We start from the raw sequence: 23,990 nt of genomic DNA, 5'->3' as shown, positions 1-23,990 counted from the left end.
ATAGGGTTGTTAGAGACCGGGGGGTCTGAGGGTATAGAATAAGATTTCATTTCGAAAACCCTTTAAATGGAAGGAAAATCAAAAATATCCCAAAATTCGTATGCGGTAATAGCCTTCCAAAATATCACATTCGGAGAAATTTACCATCCACCGGCGATTCGTGGAGAGTTTTGTTAGCGAATGCCTAAGAGGGGGAGGAAAATTTTGTGGAGGTGAATTTACTTGGGAGAGAACCAGCAGCAAATTTTTCGGAATGAGTTTCTTCTTTCTCTCGAGGTCGGATGGATGATCGGTAATAAGAATGCTCCCAAGGCTAATATTCCAAGAGCGCATTTCCGGCGGCAAATACTCCCAGAACGAATCGTAAGGGAAAATATTATAAGGGGAACGAGAGCAAATATTTTGGGGGTAACTTGCCAATGATGAATTTGAAGCACATACCCTGGAGAAGTTTCGAGGGAATACATTTTGGACCGAGGAAACGTAAGCAGCGAACTTTCTGGAGGTGGATTTTGCTAGAGGCGATGATTCGGGCGAATCTTTGTATTCCGTTTTATATTCCTGAGGGCTAAAGGTTTCGTGGGGGAGTTTTACCGGGGTAATGAGGGGTATGAAAGTATGGAATACAACCCAGTATATATATATATATATATATTATTATTTCTACAATACCACCGTGAGAGTATCGGTTACAAGGAGAGGAGTGATCGAGTCCGTCTTTGCTGGGTGGTTTTAAATCCTCCCCGCGTCTTTAAGTCTTCCTGGTTGCGGGGTATTCCATACCCTCCAGACCCCCCAGTCCTATGTCCTGTCTAATACTTCTTTACAGAAGAGCTTCAAAGTTCCCACAGCCCATTCAAGCGTTTAGAAGAGTTCCAAAGTTCTCCACAATGCGAAAAATTTAGGAGTTGTGAATACGGTTGCCAGAGCAACCCTCTCGGAGTTCTTGAAAACTAAAAATTTAGAGATTTTAATAACCGTTCCAAAACATTACATAAACAATTGCTAAGATTTTAAAATTTTGGTTAGGGTCCTGCTTCCTTCTCCTTCCACTTTTATAATGTGCCAATTGTAATAACAAATAGATAGTTTCGTGGCAGCTCCTTAAGAATTGCCATTTAAGAATAGTGAAGGATTCCAGGACTCTTCCTCTTCCCCTTCCTTTCCATACTCTGTTAGTCCAACACGCCGTAACATCTCCCACATGCAACACTAGATAATTGCCTGTACGTCTTCTTTAATTTAAAAATCGAAAGGGTCAATATTGAAACCTTTGTCTCGCCTCCACCCCACATCAAAGTCACAAGCATCACATGCAATTTCTCAGTGCGCCATCCATGCAATGGTGCTAAAAGAACGTAAGCTCTACAAATCTAACGTGCACCAAAATTACAACAATCTAAAAGTTACAGTTCGGGTGGGCGGGGGTTCGGGCGTGGGGATTCAAGTAGAGATAACTAAAATAATTACAAAAACCAAAACTGCCTTTCTCATAGAAAAATCCAGCCCAATAAACACAAGAGTTAATATAAGAAGGATATTTACATAAAAAGAAAACGCAGGGGCGCCAGCCAGTTTCTCTCACCTTACGTAGTACATGCATGACCAATTAAGAAAAAAAGGTAAACGGCTGATGCACCTGGCATTGTATATATATAGGTATATGTATATGATTTTATAATTTTAATCCTCACCTGCTGCGAACTGCTTAGAACTAATGTTTTCCATGAAGGTTTCAGCTGGTACATGAAGATGTGCGTGTTCTAAAAATTATTGTTAATTAAACTATTGCCGGTCGATTGCGATTCAATTAATCTTAAATAGTCGGCCGTATGTAACCCTCTTCGTAAGAAATGGATTGGAATTTTTTGAGAAGGGCCGTTTCGGGAGGGAAAACACATCAAGCTTGTTAATGATTATTATATGTGATACAATACTATAACTAGACATGTACAGCTAATTAACTAACATTAATCTAATATTATCAACGGATCACGGTGAGAATTTGCAGCTCCCTTCACCCGATCACTAATTTCAGTAATAGAAAGGTTTGCAAATTTCTAAGGTTTCTAAGTATCTTGATGTGGGAATTTTGAAATTCCAACCCCCAGTTTGAGAATATTGAAATTCCCAAGGCATATAATACAAAATGCCCAGGTTATTAATTTTGGGCTCTTAAAATTGGAAAAAAATTTATGAGACTTGAAAGTTGCGAGACGGGAAGTACCTGAACAAATTTGTGTGCAAGATCATCACGAAAATAAATTAATTGCAATCAGATCTGGCTAAAGGATAGAGAAGGTGGTATCATTGGGGAGTGCATGAAAAAGGGCACTTAGTGTTTTGACCTCAATGAGTTTGGCCCGAGGTTTCCTGAAGGGTTACTATTTTATCATTTTTTTTTTCCCATGGCATATAATACAAAATTTCCAGATTATTAATTTTGGGCCCTTAAAATATGGGACTTTTAAAATTTGCTTTTGGGACAAATCCCCTCATCATGAGAAAATTGTGGAATTGTGGTGTATCCTCTCCAATATTGTTTAAATTATTGAATAATTTCCGTCCCAAGGGAGAAAATTGCAAACGTGAAATTCGATCCGAATGATTGTCTACGTCCTAAAAGGGCCCAACAGATGGGTCTTATAAAATTTCTTTTCAAAACATAAGACCTTGTACGATGACCTTAGCCAGATACGCTGTAAAAGAGAAAGAATCTAATTTCCTGTGGTGCAAATTTCCCAATATTGTCAAACTTGTTATTCCAAGGGTAAAATTGGGTTAATTGGTAGGGGTTTTCGACCGGGGGTAATTTGCCAGGGGTGTTGTCCTAGAGACGCCTTTTTCATATATAAATATCATTATTACCAAATTTTCTCTACTTCACGTCGGACTTCTCGTAGTAATAATGATATTTATATATGAAAAAGGCATCTCTAGGACAACACCCCCGGGCAAATTACCCCCGGTCGAAAACCCCTAGCAATTAACCCCTCAACAAAAACCAATGGGCCGACAATAATCCCCGGATATGTAATCACCGGACTGTAACGATAACCCCCGAAAATTAAGAAAAATAACCTAAACCTTCAAATAACTTAGTGTCCAGCATCTGCAAACTGTAGAAAATGCCATATGGGAGTTTTTGTCAAGGTGTTATTATCTCCCGGGGGTTAATGGAGAGGTCCTGTACCGGAAAAAGGGCAAATGACATTTTTTAATAAGTTTCTGGTCCTGGTACGCAAAAATTGTTTAAAAATTGGAGACGTAAAAAAATCGATACCGTTGATCCGATTTTGCAAAAATTCCCATCCAAAGGAGCACAAAGTTTCAGAAAAGCAAACATCTGATAATTCATAAAGGTAAAAAAACAAATGGAACCCTTTTAGCTACGGTTTTGTAAGAATTCTGAAAAAACCCTGAGGGGATGAATACACCATTAAACTTACGAACGTTAAAGATTCATTACCACGATATTTTGTATCTATTCATATGAAAAAAATCGTAGGCCTTTGTTTCTAAGTTTTTGGGTATAGTCTTTGTAATTTTGCAAACATTTTCCCAAATGTTCCGGAGGGGAAGCTTAAAAAAATTTTAACAGTCGGATTTTAACCAAATTTGGTGCCTTATGAATTTGACCCAAAAAAAAATTGTTAAAAATGTTCATCTCAAAGACGGAAAATGGGAAGGATATAAAATTGTAGACAATGAAAAATTTGATGTTATTCAAATGTAGTTAGTGCCTTTTGAATATGGCACAAAGAAATAATATATTTGAAGATTGTTCAAAAATTCTCACCACAGGGAAAAAATACTAAATTGCACACACAAAAATTCGATTACCATGAATGATTGTATCTATTCATGTAAAAAAATAACGGCAGGATTTTTTCCATTAAGTTTTTGGGTATAGCTTTTGCAATTTTGTACAAAAGTCCAAACAGATAAATGGGCGAAAAAATTCTCATGCAAAAGAAGAAAAAATTAGTTTTTTGGATAAAATTCAAAAAATATATAAAATTCACAAACACGATGTATATTTGATTTTTTAGTAGGTATTTTGTTTGGGCTCATTAGGGTAGCGAATCTCAAGTTTGAAACTGTCGAAAAGTTGTGGAAAAAGTGTAGCACCCAAAAAGCCACGACATTTTCGGACTTTCTTCAGTTTTTGCTCTATATCTCCTAAACTATGAGTTTTTCGACAAAAATCACTTGATACGTTTGTGACGAGCATTAAATTTGTGAATAAAATACATTTCACTTTTTTTAAATGATTGCATGCCTTCTTTTCCATTACCAAATCGAAAAGGATTTTTTTTAGATTTTGTGAGAACCACGAACTCTACAGACCCCTCTTTGCGCCTTAATTTTTAAGGTAATTAAATTTCCTACTATTCGTAGGATTCCTGAGTCGCAAGAAAGAAGGTCTAAAATTTTAACTTTTTGGAAAAAATGGCATATTTTCACAGTGCCGTAATTCGGCAACTAATTGACCTACAGATCTCCGGTTGGGCCCAAATTGTGACGTATGTAATGCTCTTTTAAAAAAACATATATAGTAGCTTTCATCGAAAAATGCAGAGTTTACGAGATATAGAGCAAAAACTGAAAAAAGTTCGAAAATTTCGCGGTTTTTCGCGCAACTTTTAGAGAATTGAAAACGTAGGAATATATTACCCTAATCGGCCCAAAAAATCTGCGATACATCATTTTTCATTAATTTATTGTCGATATTGATTGGCCTATGTAGTTTTCCTGAGATTCTGGAAGAATTACTGAATTTTCACTTTCTCCGTGAAAGGAAATTGGAAAACCCGAATAAAAACCGACTTCCATTTTTTTTTGTTAGACAGGCGAAGGGTTAGAGCGTGTAGTGTAAAAAGATAAGTGGCTGTCTAAAAAAAAATCTAAGGAATCATGTATTAAGAGTTAGAAGAGGTAGAAGATACATCTGTCTAACCATTTCCAATTCTACGCATCTAAATGTTGTGAAGTATCTCATCTTAAAAGAAAGAATACAAAGTGGTGGATGTAAAAAATATGCGGGGAATCTAAGTACATCTGTCTAACCATTTCCAATTCTACGCATCTAAATGTTGTGAAGTATCTCATCTTAAAAGAAAGAATACAAAGTGGTGGATGTAAAAAATATGCGGGGAATCTAAGTACCTTTGCAAGTAAAAATCGTTAGCTATGATTTGGAGTGTAACCTCTCCAATTTCGTGAAATTCCCATCTCAAAGGGAAGAATGCAAAATTATAACACAAATGTGTTTATCTAAGGTTTTTCTCAGAATTCGAATGGTAATTCTATCTGCTATTATTTTTACTGTTTCCGAAATTTACCATAGCAAATGGTTGATCAAAATAATTAAAAAAAACACTTTTCGTCAACAGAACACAGGATCTGGCACTAAAAACCTAATAATAACATTTTCATCGAAAAGATTGAGAGATACGAATATTGGAAGGATTCCAACGGAAAATGTTTTCTTGGGTTTTTAGTGCAGATTCTGCGTTTTTAATTTTTTTTTGTTTCTTCAGTATTCTATCTATTTCCGTCAAAAAAAGGGGCCTCGTTCGTGGCCGTAGACGTAAAAGAGTGAAAAAAAAAACAAGAAAGTGGCCCCCAACGTTTTCAGCGGAAGTAACTCCCAAATAAAAAAAGTGTTTATCAAAAATGCATTTGCTATGGTTTGTGTATGGTACTCTTATTCTGTCTATAAAAAAGGACTGAATTGACAAAGTTCGACTAAAGTTTTTATTGTTAGGGGCTAATAATTTCTGTTGTTCTCAATGACACTAAATTAATCGTTTGACACTCTCTCGTGTTAAAAACGCTACAGACTAACCTAAAATGGGCATGCAAGCTAGTCTAGACCTAGTGGCTAAGTCCTAAATCGAAATGAGTAAAAAATTGTCGACTTACCGTCCGGAAGAGCTCCAAGTGACCACATAAAATCTACAAAAACAAAAAATTAACTTAGTAAATTCGTATAGGAACAGTCGATCGTTAATAAAAAAAGGAAAAGAGAAACTATACGACACTAACTGGTTAGCATCCATGAAATTTCCTTTTTCTATGGCGTCTACACTACGTACAAAACGTTAAACGGAAAGAAAATTTCGAAAGGAAACGATATTAGAGACATCTGCAAACAGCATTCGACTCTATTCTACGATACTAAAACTACTACTCTTATTGGTTAGTACACATATTTATATCTCTGCGGTAAGTCTATGTATGTGATTTTATTACATGTAGACATTAAGAAATAAAGATCTTAAGTATTCATAAAATGACTTATAAGCGTGCCTTAAGAACTTTATAACTTTTGCGAAGAAACTAGATTTGCCAACTAAGTTAAACTTTGTATCTTTTACCTATAAAATATTGCACGCTCTGTAAGTATGCAAGCTACATTTATTCTAACAAACTATTTAAGTTAAGCTAATGAAGAAGATATTAAAGTTTATGGGTACCTATATATCTTGAACATAATGAAGCCCGTGGGACGGGCACAGCTGTACATAAAATAATCATGTTAAGAACGTAATATTTTTCTTAGTGCGTTCTTGTCGTCATCACCATCTTCATCTACCTACCACTAAATAGATACTAATTTACTCGCTATTAGTATTACAAAGTGTCTTTCGGTTACTTGCTAAACTTAAACGCTAAAACTACAAGAGTAGCTTTCATTTCGATCGAACACGTTGCGTCCGATTAAACGCAAGGTGTTCTCGCCGCAAAAAAAATAGAGCGTGTCTAATCTAGACAAAATGAATTTGGTCTCGCACCTTTAGGGAACGTGAACGCAAACGAGGCCAGGTCGAATCCTGAGGAAAGACCAAGGTGCAGGTAGCCTCGCGAGACCTGAAAACGAGGAACTACTGCCCCGAGTTTTCCGTGAAAATTACAATCAGAACACGTCTAAACCTAATAGAATACAAGCTTTTCGGGCTGGCTTAGCATAGACACGCCGAAATTTCATGAAAACTACTAATTGCTAGTTGTAATATGCTATCTAGACGGTGACGGGGAGGAAAAGACTACGGTGATATGTCTTATAATTTCGTCTAGTCTACCAGTCTTTTGTGCTGAGCTAAGAAATTTATAGGCCACTCTCTAGTAGTGCGTGATCACAGCTTCAGTTTGTCTTGTACGCGAACTTAGCAAAATATAGAAAAATTTCCTTGCAAAAGTTATATATATGGCGGGAGGGCCGCGAGCGAAATGGGCTGAAATTATTTTTTTTTTTTTTTTGTTCGAATAAATCGTTCCCGCTGCTCCTTGTGGAGTTACAGCGTTATATGGTTAGTAGTTATCGGGGAAATTAATCCCAAAGGTACCATTTGCGATATAAAAATGGCGTTTGTGATTAATTCATATGGGTTTAAGGTTACTTATAAGAATGGCAGTTCGTTATATATGAACTGGATGTGTACGTAATCGCTACGAAACGATTTACGGGGAATTCTGCAAAAGCCAATCCAAGCTTTCCTGTAAATAAAATCATCCCTAGCCCGGTGGTAAAATTTCGGCGTTTAATCCCCCGAATTCAAACGCCAATTATATCAATAAAATTGGAGAAATAATACAATACAATAGTATTGATCCAACCATGGAACCTTGAGCTACTCCATATTGTACCAGATGCTATTTTATTCATTTTTTTCCTTTTACACTTGTCCTCACTTTAACAGTAGAGACAAAATTTATACTTTTTTGCTCTCTTTGCAGAGTTTCTATCATTTCTGTGTATCTGCACCATTGTTTATATTGTAATGGCACAATATGATAAGAACGAAGGCATCAAGATGTTTTCTGCGTGAAAAATCTGTATTCTTCTCAAAAGAATATTATCTACTGTCTATTGTATGTTGTCCTGATGCAAATTTTTATTCAAAAAATGTTGTATAAGAAAACATTCTATATTTAAACTTGATTATTAATTGTCCCGCATAGTACATTCATCTTGATACCAATGTTTTTTCAAAAAATGATATATTATATATAATTATATAATATTATAACATATGCAAGTACAAAATAAAATCTTCAATACCAACTGCCAAAACAAATAAATCCAGAGCCTATTGGACCATTTTACAAATTATACTTTCAAACTTCATGGGTAAAAAATGTAACCTGGCCCCAGAAAAAAAACACCGTGTAGATTCTTACTACCATTGACGTGACCAAACCCTTCAGCGTAACTTATATACCAAATTTGAGCTAAAAGGCTAAAAAACTGTAGAAGAAAAACTATGAAATGGTGAAATTATAATACCCTGTAAATCACTAACGAATCGGACCTGTTTATATGAACTTTTAATTATAAAATAATCCCCTTCCGTATTTACATTATATTTATGAACATTATTACGTTCTCTTGATATAATTTTTATTCAAAAGTGATTGTATTAGGATCACAGTAATGTAACAAAGTGCAAATGAAAATAATTGTCATTAAAGTTTACCTATTACATTCTTTGAATACAAAAAATTCAATGATGTTCCTTTCCTGGAAATAAAGGTGCATATACGAAAAAAAAACTAATTTTCAAAGTTGCTGTATGAAGATCGTGTTATATTCCCCTGGTATAATTTTTCCCAATTATTAGTCGATCAGCACCCTAAGAATGGAAAAATGTGCAAAGAGTAACAGTAAGTGCTAAAGCATTTTATCCAAGCTATATTCTCGTGATACGATTTTTTCTCTCCGAAAAAGAAGTTCCAGCGAATTTTCGATACTGTTTCGAGAAGGGACCAACAGTTTTACAAAGGGTTTTGACGGATATTCAAAAATTTTAAAAGTGACTAATTGTTTCCAACAAAAATTTAGGAATTTCAAACAACCATTACAACAATTTTCAAGTTACCACCTCTAGGAGAGTTTTAAGTGGGTTTTAAGAGCTTCAAGCGATCTTTAAGAAAGTTTCGCAACAGCTTACAGAACATTTAAAGAGGGTAACCTTTCCTAATTCGTGAGGGAAATACCAGGGTAGTATAGAACAGCTTAAGATCTTCTGCAGGGGACCTCTAAAAGCGTTATGCGAGTCAATCTGTAATTGGACAAAAGCCGGTTAAGGGCCCAGAACAAGAGAGACAATAAATAAATAAATAACACAAGAAAGAGTGGATAGGAAACAAATAATTCTTTTTTACTCTATTGATGTTCTCCTGATGTAAACTTCTGTTGAAGAAAATATTGTATCAAGGTATCGGGAGCCCAAAAATAGTAATAGTAAAAAATAGATGAGTTCATAAACAAATGTTACCTGCACAGAGGTATACACGTAAAAAAAGCACATCGTACTACATTCTCCCTCCAAAAACTATTGTATCCGAATCACATAAATAAGCGCAAATTATTTTCCTGATTTTTTTTCTAAAAAATTATTATATCCGGATCATAGAATCACAAGAAAAAATAAATTTGAAAAATAAGTAATTGCGAAACAACTTTTACCTTAACTATGTTGGTGCAAACTTTCCTTCTAATTATAACAGTATCACAAAAAAACATAAGAAGGTATGGATTAAAACAAAATTAGTTACCTTCTACTGTAATATGTTTTCCTGATATTAATTTCCCTGCAAAGACATTATTGTATCAAGATCATAGGAGCAAAAGAAGGTGTTATTATTGTTACCAATAATTATATTCCCTTGATTCAAGCCCTTCTGCTAAAAATAATTATCCCAGGACCACACGTCCACATGAAGAAACGCAGTAAATTGTCCAACACTTTACACCATATTATGTTCTCCCGGTTATTACACCATTACAAAGTGTCAACAAAAAATTGGCTCAAGATTACGGCAGGACCCTCTTTCATAGTATGTTCCTCTGTTACAAATTATACTTCAAAAGAATTGTATCACGGTATCAGGATTCAGGAACCCAAAGAGTGTAAATAAGGAAAAGTGAAATTTTTAACAAACTTTTACCGTATTATGTCCCCCTGATACATTTTCTTTTCAACAAAACTATTGTGAGAAATATAAGAATGAGAGGAGATGCGAATAAGAAAACCAATAACTTTGAAAAAATATTCACTGCATTAAGTTCCTCTGATACAAATTTTTATGTCAAAAATTATTTTATCAGGATCTCAAGAACTCAAAAATGTAGGTAATTCCCAAAACGCATTGTGTTTCTAATACCCACAATGGACATCCGAAAAAAATTAACGCTAAGAAAAGTTGTACGATATTATGTTCTCCTGCTTTTCCTTAAAAACATTTTATTTCATACTATCTAGTAATCGCCGCTTTCCCAGACTGATTTGAGTCTGGTAAATCGTATTTTACCAGACTGAAAATTTTTACCAGACTGAAAATTTTGCCTAGCAACCGCAACTGACATCCATCTAAACGTATGCATTGATATTTGTCAAACTACTGTCATCAAACAAATCAAGTGATCGACTTTTGCTTTTATTTTAATGTGTACCTACAACATTCTAATCAAAATGGTATTTTAATAGAAATAGAGCAGTATGAAATAAAATGTTTTACATTATTTGTATGTCAAATCAGTTTACGTTACTCGTTTCGAAATTCCTGCCTCAGCTACGCTTCGGCAGTAAACATCTCACTCGTTAACGTAAACCTTGATTTACCATACTCATATGTAAATAACTATTACCAGACTGAAAATTTTTACCAGACTGGAAATGTTGCCTAGCAACATCAACTGACATCCATCTGAACCTGTATATTAATGTGTCAAACTACTGTCAGATCAAACAAATCAAGTGATCGACTTTTGCTTTCATTTGAATGCGTACAACATTCTGTGGCGCAGTTCAGTTGAAGCTGGACTGTGGTGCTAGGGTCCCTGGTTCGAATCCGGGTTCGGGCATGGATATTTGTAAATGTATAGTGGGTTGGGTTGGTAGAGCAGCCTTGGCTGAAACCCCGCCCACTCAAAAATAAAGGCTAAATAAATAAATAAATAAATAAATAAAAAATTGTATGGCATTTTAATAAAAGAAAGAGCAGTATGAAATAAAATGTTTTACATTATTTGTATGTTAAATCAGTTAACGTTACTCGTTTCGAAATTCCTGCCTCAGCGTAAACATCTCACTCGTTAACGTAAACCTTGATTTACCATACTCATATGTAAATAACTATTATTAGGATCACAGAAACGCTACACTCACTGAAAAAATTATTATACCTGAAGGAGTACAAATAAAGGTGTAGATAGAAAAAAAACAACTTGTATCAATTGTTTTCGGTCCCTTTTCAAAAAGTACCTCGGTAAAAATAAGAATTGTATCGGCATCACAGCAAGTAAGTGAAAAGTATGCAAAAAATTAATTGTCAAACACCTCCTCTGATACACATTTTCTTTGAAAAGAAAAATTTAAATCCAATAATTATTGTATTAAGATTATACGATCTTTTACGCGATATGAACAGGAAAAATGATTGAATCAGGATCACAGACGTACAAGGACTTCACCTTTATCATATCCTTCTCATGCAAATATTCTTGCAAAAATTGCAGTTAAAGAATTATCCTACCGAAAATGATTGTATCAATATCACAGAAAGACGGGCTGTGAAAACGGTAAAATAATAATTTATTGTCACACACTTACTATTGTGTACTCCTGATTCCACAAATCATTATCATAAAAACATCAAAAGGTGTAAATCAGAAAAAGATAATTCTCAAATACCTTCCCTTTTGCTACAAACTCTTTTTCATCGACTAGCATCATAAGAGCACGAAAAGGTATAAGTGTTGGCGGTATTCTTCTCGTAAAATTATCATTATTATAAAAACTAGGCAGATATGAAGCCCTAATTTTTCTTGCAATAATCATTGCAACAAGATCGCAGTGTTTTAGTGGGTAAACCATACCAATATGGGAGTCCCACACTACCATGAATGGGTGGTAGCTTCACCTCAGACAAAAAAAAGGGTTTTCTTATAAAAATTATTGTATCAGGGTTACAGGCGCATAATGTGCCAATTAGAAAAAATTGGACCAGGAAAAATTACAAACAGGTTTAGCGCTCTTTTAATACAACATTTTTTACGTTTGCCCATACGGTTTAATTTTTACTTGGAAATTTGAAAGAAGTTCTTTTGACACCTATTCAGCGCATTTTTGAGGGAGTTATATCAAAAATGCCACAACACTTGTGGTCCGAAAATGTGTCGAAAGCATTGCAGAAAAGTGAAGTTCTGTGGGATTATTTGAGATTTCATACCGTTTGAGCCAAGGCACTCTAAAAACAATTAGTCCAGTAACCTTGTCGCCTGAAAGGGGAGGTACCTTCCGTCAAATCCGGGATTTTTTGTTAATTCGTTGTCCTAATGAATAATCCACTTTTGTGACGCCAAACGCAACTTTGTCAAAAATCAAAAAAAAACGAAAAACCGTAAAAAATCGCTTGTTTGAAAAGTATGGGCCAAAAAATTCTTACCAGTACATCTTTGTCAAGTGGATATGTTAAATATAACAAATACAAAAAAAATAAATACGTGAGAAAGGGAGTGGGACTAAGTTTTTGGGGTGGGTGAAAAGGAGTGAAAATCGTACGACGGCAATTTCCGTCAAATTTTTAGGTTGACAGTTTTTCGAGTACAATTGGTAATAGGAAACAGATTCTCATTAAAACAACCGAAATTCGGAAATTTTTATATTGAAAAAATTGGTAGTAATTTGAATTATAAAAAAGTACCTATATTTCAACCAAATCTCGTTAAAAGAAAATCATTTTTGCGGAAACTAACAATAATAAACAAAAAACACGGATTTCCGCAATTTTTTCCGTTACTTTTGCGATTTTCACCCGTTTTCACCCTCCCCAAAAACTTAGTCCCACTCCCCTGTGATCACGTATTTATTTGGTTATAGATCATTTTAACATATCCACTTGGCAAAGATCCATTAACAATTTTCTTTTGTAAAAAGTCCAATTTGCCTGGATTAATAAATTGCTAAAGTTGCGAGAAGTTGTCAATTTTGAAAAAATATATCTCGGAAACTATTGGATCTATGGAGACACTTGAGGTCTCATATTATAGTAAATTTAGTCTACTAAAAACGTACTGCGTCGGTTATTATGGAAAACCAGTCCTTTTTTAGTTAAAATCGCCAAAATCTGAAAAAAGTCGCGGTTTTTTTCGATTTTTCACACAGTTGCAATCATTGGAGCCAACTTCTCCGGATTTGTCTGAAGTATATAAGGCTACTGGACTAGATGGTCTAATTTTGACAAGAAACTTTGATCATTTCACTTCTCACGAATGCAACGCAATTTTGTTTAATTGTGAAAACTATTCAACTAGACATTTACAATTTGTGGTTTGCTTCCAGACTCAATATACATCCAAAATGAACCGTTTTATAGTGACAATAAAGATCAACTTATTACTTCGTGCTTTAAACATTTAAGAATGGAGTCTTACAATTTAGCTTTAAGCTTCCAATCTGCAGCTTTAAATGTCAACCTTAAACCACCTACGACTGCGAACTTTTAATCCCAAGTTTACGGTTTGCCCCATCGATTTGCTATTTCGATGCAATTTTATTGACTCTGACTTTTGATTACCATTTTCACTTTCTCGAACTTTATAGCCCCGATTGATGCACTTTTAAGTTGCTACAGTTTTCTACTTCCCAGTCTTGCAATGCGGACGGTTTTTCAACCCTCATTAGAAAAAATTAGCAAATATGCAACCGAACTCGCCGAAATAATTGGCAATACGTTATTGTCACAATAATGTAGACACATTACACCTTCAGAACGGACTGGAAACCTTCGCGGAATGTTAAAATTTTGTAATTGCGGACGTAAATGTTTGCCAAACCCATAAAACTCGGATAGACGGTCGGATTTATAGCGCGCAACGCTTACCTTGCGGGAATAAACAATATATCAATGTAAGTTGTAAGTACATATTGTCTTAGGATCCTCCGAAATTCGACCAAAAGCCGAAATAATACGTATCGGGCGTGTAATGGAATACATTTTAAAACGTAAATTTGTTTTTGTATAACGTAAATTATTCCGGCCGTAATTGATTACGAAACGTCCAGTTAAGCTTTAATTATATTTCGCCATCCAACTTAATTAAAATGTCCAGATAAATACAATGTAACGGAAATTAATTTAAAATAACAATCGTCGCTACGTACAAGGCGACTATCTTAATTGAACATTCTGAGGCAGTTGGAAAAATAAAGACAACCCATTTCGTATGCGGGGTGTGAGAATTAATGGGGCCTCGTTATTTGGGGCATTTGTACCGGTCATAGGCCCAAACCGGGGGCGGGAAGCGCGCTCGCGTAAACGGTGGGTATCTCTAGGCTCTGCACGCCTAAGAGATCGCTCATACTGTAGGTAAGCGTAGGGGCGGCTCTAGCCGAAATCGGGCGAAAGGCGGCGGCGGGAGCCGCGAGTACTCTTTTGCACCCCGTCACGTCGTATACAGTTGGGGCGTAATGTAAGGGAGCCGGAGCCACCGCTATGGCGGTCACCGGAATGCTATGGCCGGCCGTGGCTACGGGCACGTTCGCGCTTACAGGAAGAGGATAGGGTGTGTATCGAAAAGCAGATGTCGCGGTACCGCCCGTCACAGGTCCGGGGTTCAGCATTAGCAACTCACCGTATGTACCGCGCCCTGCCGCCCTTGTTTTGGCTAGGTTGGCGGGTAACATTACTTCTTTTGGTTGTGCTTTCTTGCATTCCACCTGAAACAATAGAAAAAAATTGATTAACACTCTAACTCATCCTCAGTTATCAGGGGAGCAATTCTAGCAGATTTAAATAAATTGAAATATCCGTAGCGTAGAATCTTTCTTTAATCCATAAAAACTCCTACAATTAAAAAAAATGGTTTTCGAGGTTTGAAATTTGAAATTCTAAAAAAGTTCCTAAAGACCTTCTAGATTCATGCATTCATACAGTAGAATTCAAATCCATTAATCATTTTTTATTTGATTGTATGGATACCATATTTGTGCCGATTTAAAATTCTTTAAATTTGACCCTCTATAGCAGCCTTGTTGAAATTTTATTCCAAAAATCGTAAAAACAAAAGTTTAAACTGAAACCTGCAATTCAAAACGAAGTTTCGAGATTTTCAAACTTCAATGTTTGGATTCGCTGTTGGAATTGGGAAGACGTATTCGAACTGTCAATTTAAAGAAGGGTCTAATGGAAACCCACTCAGCTGTTGCTTTGAGAGAAATAATCACCACATATGAACCAACCCCAATATTTGAAATTCGCGGATGTTCTAAGAATAAAAGTATATCAAACTTTAGAATTGGAAAAAGAGACGCATTAGGATTCTGAAAAATTCTCAACAATTTTGGTTTAATCCGTAAAGAATATCAAAAATTAATCAAAAAATATATTTGAGAGCTCCAAATTTCACGAATCCAAACAATTCCTTTAATTATTTTGTTAAACGGAAACATTTATCTTAGACACAGCAATTTGCAATTGTTTAAAAAAATTTCCGACATTTCAGTAGGGGTTGCTGTACAACGAGTGACAAGGTCACTTCCGATTGACGAGTTTTGACCCAAATTTTAATCAGTTAGCCCTCTGACCATTGTCTACCTATTACTGAAAACAGAATTGGAAAATTCGAAACCGTTCGCGAGTTATCATGTAGGTACACAGACGAACGGACAGAAAGTTCAATTGTGATGGCATTAACTGCGGAAGCACAATAGAAAAGAAAAGTTGATCTAAATGATGGAGGAAGGGTGAATGATGGAACGTGAAGTTAAAGGAAGAGATTGGTAAACTGGAATGAAGGTCTTAAAAGGTGTAAGAGAAAAAATCGGACGTCACGAAAGGTTGTAAAAATGGCATGAATGAGTAAAAATAGTATGAAGAGTCCTTGAAATAGGCACGCATAAGGCCCCAGGCAAGTGTTTAATGAAAGCGCGAAGGAAATAAACATGAAAGAAAGAGTTACGAAGGACGGACAAAAAAAAATTGTAAAAGACGCGTGCAGATAAGATGGTATAAAAACTAAAAGTGCGAATGGCGTGAATAATGTGTGAAAGAAATGTGTGATAATGGCAAGAGAGGTAGAACAAATGAAAGAGATGTTGGGAATAATGGAGTTAAATGTAGAAAAATCAAAGATGGTGAGATTTGGAGGGGGGTGGAAGAAAAATGGAGATAGAATCGAAGGGAATTAAGAATAGAAGAGGTTAGAAAACCTAAATATTTAGGGTACCAAATGAAAAGGGGCCAGTGCGCAGATAAGAAAGTTGAGAAAAAAGGGGGTGGTGGTGGGGAATTGGAGAAAAGAGGGATCGAAATTTCACACCTGTTCGATGCAATGGCGAGAGGGGTGGTTAAGAACGAAGCGGAGATATGGAGGTGGAAGAAATGGGATAAACTGGAAGGAACGCAAAGAAGATAGTATAAAACAATATAAAACAGAAATGGAAAAGATAAGGATAGCGTCGGGGCGCAGCACGGTAAGATTAGGAGAACGGAGTGAAAAATAAAGCGATAATTGGTATGATGAATGAATGCAAAAGGAATGTGGGATGAACGAAATGGATACAGACGGGTTAAACTCGAAATGAAGACATGAGTGGTGGAAAAGATGGAAAATTAGCTACAAAAAGAACTTGGATGTACAAATACAACACCAGATGGTAAAGATAAGGCAAATGAGGAAGTTATAGGTACAAAGATCGAATAAACTGTTTCAAACCAATATAGACAACGACCGACAAGTTCAAAATCACCAAAATTTAATCAGTTAGTCCTTTGTCCATTGTCTATCTATTACCGAAAATTGGGAAATTCAAAACCGTTCACAAGCTTCCAACTTAAATTTCGAATCTAGTCTTTTAAACTGAAGTTTCAATTTGAATTGCCAACTGGAAACCACTATAATTATTGCACCGAAAATTCGGTCTCAAAAAAGTAATATTCATCTTAAAAAAATCTTGACACACTTCTAAGAAATCTCTCCTTGCAATATTCGTACCGCCCCTGAAAATACGCCCAGTACGTTGGAACCCTTAAAAACCGAGAAAAAACTAGAACCGGAACCTAAAATTCTTGAAGACGTAAAACTCTTAAACCCTTAAAAAGTAAAAAAAAACCATTAAAAACCGCACTAAAAAATAACAATTGACGGGTACGAATATTGTATCTACTCTACCTACAAAAGCGAGAACCGAAAAACTACTACTGAACCTCGTACTGAACTAATAATAACGGTTCCCGTTCTAAATGAGGGGCATAAAAATTAATTTAAAATAAGTAAAGGAAAACTAGAACCAAGTGCACTAAATAATCCCAATGATATATTCAGTGAGTCAGGAGTTCAGGAGATCTCGACACACTTATATCTTGTCCTACGAACTCCATTTCAGGTTTTCTTTTTTTTCCGTCACGACCCTACATTCTAAAAATTATCAAAATCAAAGGTGAGTTTTACAGCGAATGCTTGATCGAGAATTGATAATTATGCTTTTAAAAAATGATGTACCTTTAAGCACCAATCGAAGGAAATTTTCAGGGAAATTTACTTCTAAATGGTGATTGTGATGGTGATTTTGGAAAACAATAATCACCGGAGGGTCTGAGGGTATGGATTACCCCCCAGAACACAGAAGGAATCAATTACATTTCCCTAAAACTACTCCATGTCCCCCAACGTCCCCGAATATCTCCCAAGACGTTCAGCCCTTGGAATTTTCATGTATGGAATATCTCCTAGAAATGGAACATTTGATTTCACACCCTACAAAATAATCATAAGCATGGTGCCTGTTCTAAAGATTTTGTAAAAATTTATCACCGGGGAGTGTGGGGGGTTTGGAATATCCCACAACACATAGAAGGAATGAATTACATTGTGCCGAAAACTACCATGCTACTTGATTTGAAGAAAAATTTGCGGCCTATTAGAAAACGAGTTTTGGGTAAAATCTCGGAGAATTGATCGTTTCCGATTTCATGCGCCATGATGTAACAATACTCAGGTGAAATCACGCTTGTAAATTGGCTAGTCACGCCAAAACATGCACAGATCGACTGTCGATTCGTTATGGGACCCCACCCATCTACTACATACTTTTACATTAAAAAGTGGAAGGTCTGCCACAGTTTAATCTCACACAGTCGGCCAATTGGCAACTTAATATTGCAAATTTGTACCTAACTTGCCTTACGCATAAAGGTCGCTCTCGTAAAACTTTAAGCTCTAATCCGGCTTTAGAATAACATCCACGGAAAGCCCCGGGGCTTTGTTGATTCCATAGTTCTGAAAAAACTACAGGCATTCTAATCACCTGAAATCGGAAAATCCGCAAGACCGAATATTGAAACGAGCCCAAAAAATTAGATAATTTGAAGTTCCTGAAAGGCTTTGAAAATCTTGAAAGCTCCAGACGTTTTAAGGGCTCAAAATAATGGTGGATCAACCTATACGGAATTTCCAGACTTCGTGTGTTCAAAAATATGAAAAACGGAAACTTTCGAATAAATATTTCATAATTGCTGATAAAGCCTTAGGGGTAAAATGCACGTGACGGATTGAGAGGCGCATAAATACTCAATCGAAAGCAAGCTTAGAAAATGAAAAGTAAACACGTTTCACAATTTTCATAAAACACATCCAATTAATAGTTCCCGAACAGTAGCAAAGCTATCAATTGCAGAACAAAAGGTAATTAATCAAATAGAGAAAATCGTTTGCACAAAATGAAAAAAGTATAAAACGCTTATGAAGTTCCAATGAAACACACAATACAACTTCTAATAGATTAAATATAGAAAGTATATTTCAATTTTGACTATAAAACTTTTAGAAACGAAATTGATACAGTTGAAGTTTCCCCCCTTTTTTTTACAACAAATTCACTTACGCCATCCATTATATTATTCTACCTCCTTTTACATGGTCGCGTTTTTTCTGGGTTATCGGTATCAAAAGAAAACTTTCTCTCGCTTAATATATTTCATTCTTTTTCCCCTTAACGCCGTTTCGGAAAGTTCTGTTTAGTTTTCTATGGCGAGCGCCCGCCGCCGCCGCCGATACAAATCGCAGAAAATTGATGAGTTTGAAGCGTAATGACGTCGGCGCGGCAGTGAAAAAAAGCTCATACACACACAAAGCGCGTCGATCTAATTAATTTTACATTCGCTTTTTTAAAATTTAAATTGAATGAGTAAATGAAATGCTGTATCGTTTTTTCATTAATGTCAATGTCATGTTTGCGGCGACGAGATAGGGACGTTCGTCACGTTTGTATATTTCAATTTCCTAATTTTTTTTTAATTCAAGATTTCTCTTGGAAATTGAATGCGTGACTTTTTCGGAATAAACTTCTAACTATAAAAACGTGATGGCTGTCGCACAGAAATTGGGTGACTGATGCGTGGATCGAAAAATAAAAACGAAAATGAAATATCTTGGAATCTTGAAAGCTTCAGTTGTAAAACAAGTAAACAAGTTAAGCGAAGGAAGGAATATTTGCTTGTAAAGCAGCTCACCCTAGGTGAGTAAATGTCGCTCTATTGCTTGGCCCAACAATTCGCATGGAAAGAGGCAACGGAAACAGTTCGACGCTGTTCCAATGGTTCCAATCTGTTCAGCCGGAAATGAGAGTACAGGCGAACCGACAGACAGACCGACATCATCGAGATTTTGTTTGCTTCGGATTCATGGCGCTTTAGAACGTGTATTTCCGTAAAAAAAGTGGAGAGGGGGGGTTAATTTTTTACCCCAATGCAATACCTCCCTACTGACGGGCGCGAGGTAAAAATATACCGTGTGTCCCATGGAGAACTTACCATAGGGCTTTGTAAAACGATCGGGATTTCAACACTTCAAAACATATGCCCTTATTATATTATAAGATGCTTATCAATAAAAATTGAGATTTCAACACAAAATTGAAAAGAAAGGTATGTTATGAAAATTAGAAGAACTTAAAAGACAACTAATGTAAGCCGCCGACGTCTCCCAACTTACAGGAATCGATGTACTTTCTCAATGCACAAATTTTAAAGAATAATCTGAAAACAGCGTATAGTTTGTACTTTAAAAAAAACCGGTGAGTGATACATTAGAAATTAAAGTCTTTTCGATGAGAAATAATGTTTTGGGTGGTCTCTCAGTAGATCGAGTTTTTGTTGTCTTTCAGTCTTTCCTAATCGGTTGAGTTACATTGGAACCTTTCCACGTTTCCCTTACACCGGTTAATTAATTTTGGTTCCAAAGGATATATTCAACCCTTAAATCTAAAATCAGTGAGTGGTGAATCTTTTGTAAATGCTTGGTTTGAAAATTTGATGACTAATAACGATTGTTAAGAAAATTTGTCCTGAAAAATTTCACCCCCAGGTACATTCTTCACAATAATATTCATCGTTAAAAGTCCGCCCCAGAAATATTAAGCTGACAATTCAACTCATGTATAAAAAATCGCATAAGCCGCAGTGAAATTGTCACTTTGACAGCGGCAAAAGTTACCTGCAACTTTTCCAGCGACAAATGCACTAGTGGTTTTTTCACTTATTCATTTTCGAACCAATTATCGCATTATCCTTTCCCATATGACTAGTTTGACGTCTGTCAGTAATTGATTAGTTATGTGAATTTCTTGTTCGTTAAATTGTCCTGCCGAATTACACTCGAGGTTTGTATTTAAACCGAGTAAATTTGTGTTGTTGCAATTCAAATCTGTTGCCTTTTAGCAATTGAACTCGAAAAACTGTCAACCTAAAAATGCTCCACCTGCGGTGTCGCATTTTTATTAGTTGACAGTTTTTCTCGTCTAATTGCTAGGCAATAGATTTTCATTACCTAAACAACCCAAATTTACTCGGTAAAATACAAACCTCTTGTGCAATTATAAGTGATTAATGTTCGTCTACACTCTACAGCATATTCTTTCAAGAAATCCTCCCTAAAATGCATATCTCCGAAATATTCCACTCCGTAATAATCGCGCCAACAAACGTACCGCCACTGAAAATTCGCTCCCCAATAGGACATAGGAATACTTTGTTAAAATTCACTTCACTCCAAGAATATTAACTTTTATAAATTTGCCCAGCACACTCAATCTCGCGTTTCTTTTTCTTTCGGTCCCATACCTTATTAATTAAAGAACTAAATATTAATGTGAATCTCAAAAACTGCCACAATGGATCTTCTGAAGGACGGGAGCTCTTCTTGATATAAAAATCAGAGATAAGGGTTTTTAGAAAAAAATGTTCCAAGAGTTATGGTTATTCCCAATCATGGATTGGAATAACCATCACTCTAGGAACATTTTTTTCTAAAAAACCTTATCTTAGATGATTCTCCTCCCCTCCTTCAGACGATCCATTGTGGCATTTTTGAGATTCTAATTAATGTTTAGCTCTTTCATTAATAAGATAGAAGATAGGTGACTGAAAGAAAAAGAAACGCGTGATGGAGTGTGCTGGGCGAAATTTTTGAAAGTTAGTTTTCTTGGAGTGAAGTGAATTTTAACAGAGTACTACTATGTCCTATTGGGGAGCGAATTTTCAGTGGCGACTTTTGTTGGCGCGATTATTACGGAAGTGAATATTTCGGAGATATGCATTTTAGGGAAAGAATATGCTGTAGACGAATATTAATCAACTTAATATTTCTGTAGCGGACTTTTAACGATGAATATTATTGTGAAGAATGTACCTTTTCAAATTTTTCAGGACAAACTTTCTCAACAATCGTTATTAGTCATCAAATTTTCAAACCAAGGGTTTACAAAGGATTCACCACTCACTGATTTTAGTTTTAAGGGTTGAATATATCCTTTGGAACCAAAATTAATTAACCGGTGTAAGGGAAACGTGGAAAGGTTCCAATGTAACTCAACCGATTAGGAAAGACTGAAAGACAACAAAAACTCGATCTACTGAGAGACCACCCAAAACATTATTTCTCATCGAAAAGACTTTAATTTCTAATGTATCACTCACCGGTTTTTTTTAAAGTACAAACTATACGCTGTTTTCAGATTATCCTTTAAAATTTATGCAATGAGAAAGTACATCGATTCCTGTAAGTTGGGAGACATCGGCGTCTTGCATTAGTTGTCTTTTTAGTTCCTCTAATTATTATAAAATAATTTTCTTTTCAATTTTGTGTTGAAATGTCATATTCTATTGATAAGCACCTTATAAGGATATATGTTTGGAAGTGTTTCAATCCCGATCGCTTTACAAAGTTTGTTACAGTAACTTGAGCTAAGAAGCTATTCTGTTAAGATTGGCACATTTTTTAGATTTATTTTCTGATACTTGGGCAAAAATTTAAATTGAAATCAAAAATTGTCACAATATCGCATTATAATGAGAATCATATAATCGAAAAAAGGTTCGTTAGTTTCAACAAAGAAAAATTTCCTACAATCTCACCTTATAGTCGGTATTAAGACCGTTGCGTGGAACATCAGCAAAAGGTGGCGCATTTGTCCTGAAGGAAGTATTATTCTTAAAAAAGTTATATTTTTACCACACGCATTGGAGTAAAAAACAACCCCCTACTTTTATGATAGAAATACACGTTTTGAAGCACCAATAATCCGAATCAAACAAAATCTCGATAATGTCGGTCTGTCTGTCTATACCTTCATTTCCGGCTGAACCGATTGAGACCAAATGGGTACACGTATTTTTAGATATAAAAGGATGAGCTGAAAAACCGGAGGGTAAATGCATTCCCCATAAAAACTGAGATTTATGTAGAGGCGAAATTTTAAAAGTAAAAGGCGTCATGTTTCGGCTAAAAATCCATCGTGAGGCCATACAATGCTCGATCGAAAACGGTACAAAGTCTATACAAAGATATGAGTAAGTAAATCGTACAAATGTCGAGAAGGGTCCTGCCCTGAGCTGATAGAAAATATTTTGTAAAGATGTAGGAAAAATCTGACTTGAAAACTCTATCTGGGACGTACTTTAGGTTCGATTAAACACCCAAAAACAAACCTTTATTCCGCAACATAAAATATTCTTCAAAAGTACAGGTGCTTAAAAATGGCATTAAGTGCCTTTTAAATCAAAGAAACTGCAAAAGATTTTACATGTAACCTAATAAGTGTATAAAGAAACCAGATTGCAATCAAAGTACGAGGACAGGGCCTTCGAAACTCATTGTACTTTCATTAGTTTTTTTAACCTGACGCAGTATTTGTTTAAATTTTTCACAAAAAAAACTATTACTAGAGCCATCCACAATCCAACAATCCACAAACTGACCGAGGTTTACTTTCAAATTCGAAACCTTGATCCGTATCTCTTACATTAGAAAGCTCGTACACTAAATCTAAACAAATACCCACTCGCAATCTCAAAAGTACAATTTCGAAATCGCAGAACCGTCCTTTTGTTTGGATCACGTCATCTTGCTTCAAACGTCAATAGGAGTTTCCAGTAGCATTAAAACGAAACGGTCCAAATATTTCCATTAAGCAGCGTACAAAGCACGGAACGTGATAATGATCTCCGCAATTAGGATAATACAAGATTTTCCTCAGGTGAAAGCGGCATATCGAGCTTAACATAAATAAAGATTACAGTCTCGGTAAAAATGACGGCAAACATCGTTAAATTTGAGCTCTCCTTGTAATAAACAATATGCGCTCTTCTTACGCGTAACAATTTAGAATATGGCGGGGAAAGCACCCCGAAGGGCACCGTATACACAAAACTGACAGATGAAACGATGTCCCTTCGCTTGGTAATGTCAGAGGAGTATTGGCGATATATTTTCGGTTTACGTCTTAAAAATAATACAAAAGCGTCGAGAATAGGTGGTAAAGTACGATAGCCGTCAGTAATTGGAAGATGGTGCCCTGCAAATCACTCTTGATTGTAAGAGATCCCGTTGCACGGGTCGGGAGATATATCGTCCGAAGCCTTGCGCTCCGTCAAGGGAACGTGTATGGGAGAAGAGCAAGCGAAAAATTATAATCTAATTTGTA

At 35.7% G+C, this 23,990-nt stretch overlaps 1 protein-coding gene across 13 annotated transcripts in view; it reads right to left on the bottom strand.

Moving 5' to 3' along the window:
- LOC116176595 (RNA-binding protein Musashi homolog Rbp6) overlaps nucleotides 1-23,990 on the bottom strand; it is a 207,854-nt gene that overhangs the window by 23,071 nt on the left and 160,793 nt on the right. For 11 of the 13 annotated variants that reach the window (XR_004146472.1, XR_004146471.1, XR_004146470.1 and 8 more), the window contains exons 5-7: nucleotides 14,645-14,729; nucleotides 5,929-5,961; nucleotides 1,695-1,763 (exon numbers count right to left, since the gene is read on the bottom strand). Coding sequence is in view for 10 of the 13 variants with exons in the window: in XM_031495231.1 (XP_031351091.1) it covers nucleotides 1,695-1,763; nucleotides 5,929-5,961; nucleotides 14,645-14,729 (187 nt within the window). In the remaining 3 variants the exon portion in view is untranslated. The remainder of the gene's footprint in view (nucleotides 1-1,694; nucleotides 1,764-5,928; nucleotides 5,962-14,644; nucleotides 14,730-23,990) is intronic. The other 2 variants (XM_031495238.1, XM_031495234.1) reach the window with 1 other exon arrangement.

This window comes from Photinus pyralis, unplaced genomic scaffold, assembly GCF_008802855.1.
Source record: "Photinus pyralis isolate 1611_PpyrPB1 unplaced genomic scaffold, Ppyr1.3 Ppyr1.4_LG7, whole genome shotgun sequence".
NCBI lineage: Eukaryota > Metazoa > Arthropoda > Insecta > Coleoptera > Lampyridae > Photinus > Photinus pyralis.
Note: the sequence above shows the minus strand (reverse complement) of the source record. Positions and strands in the feature narration are given on the sequence as shown.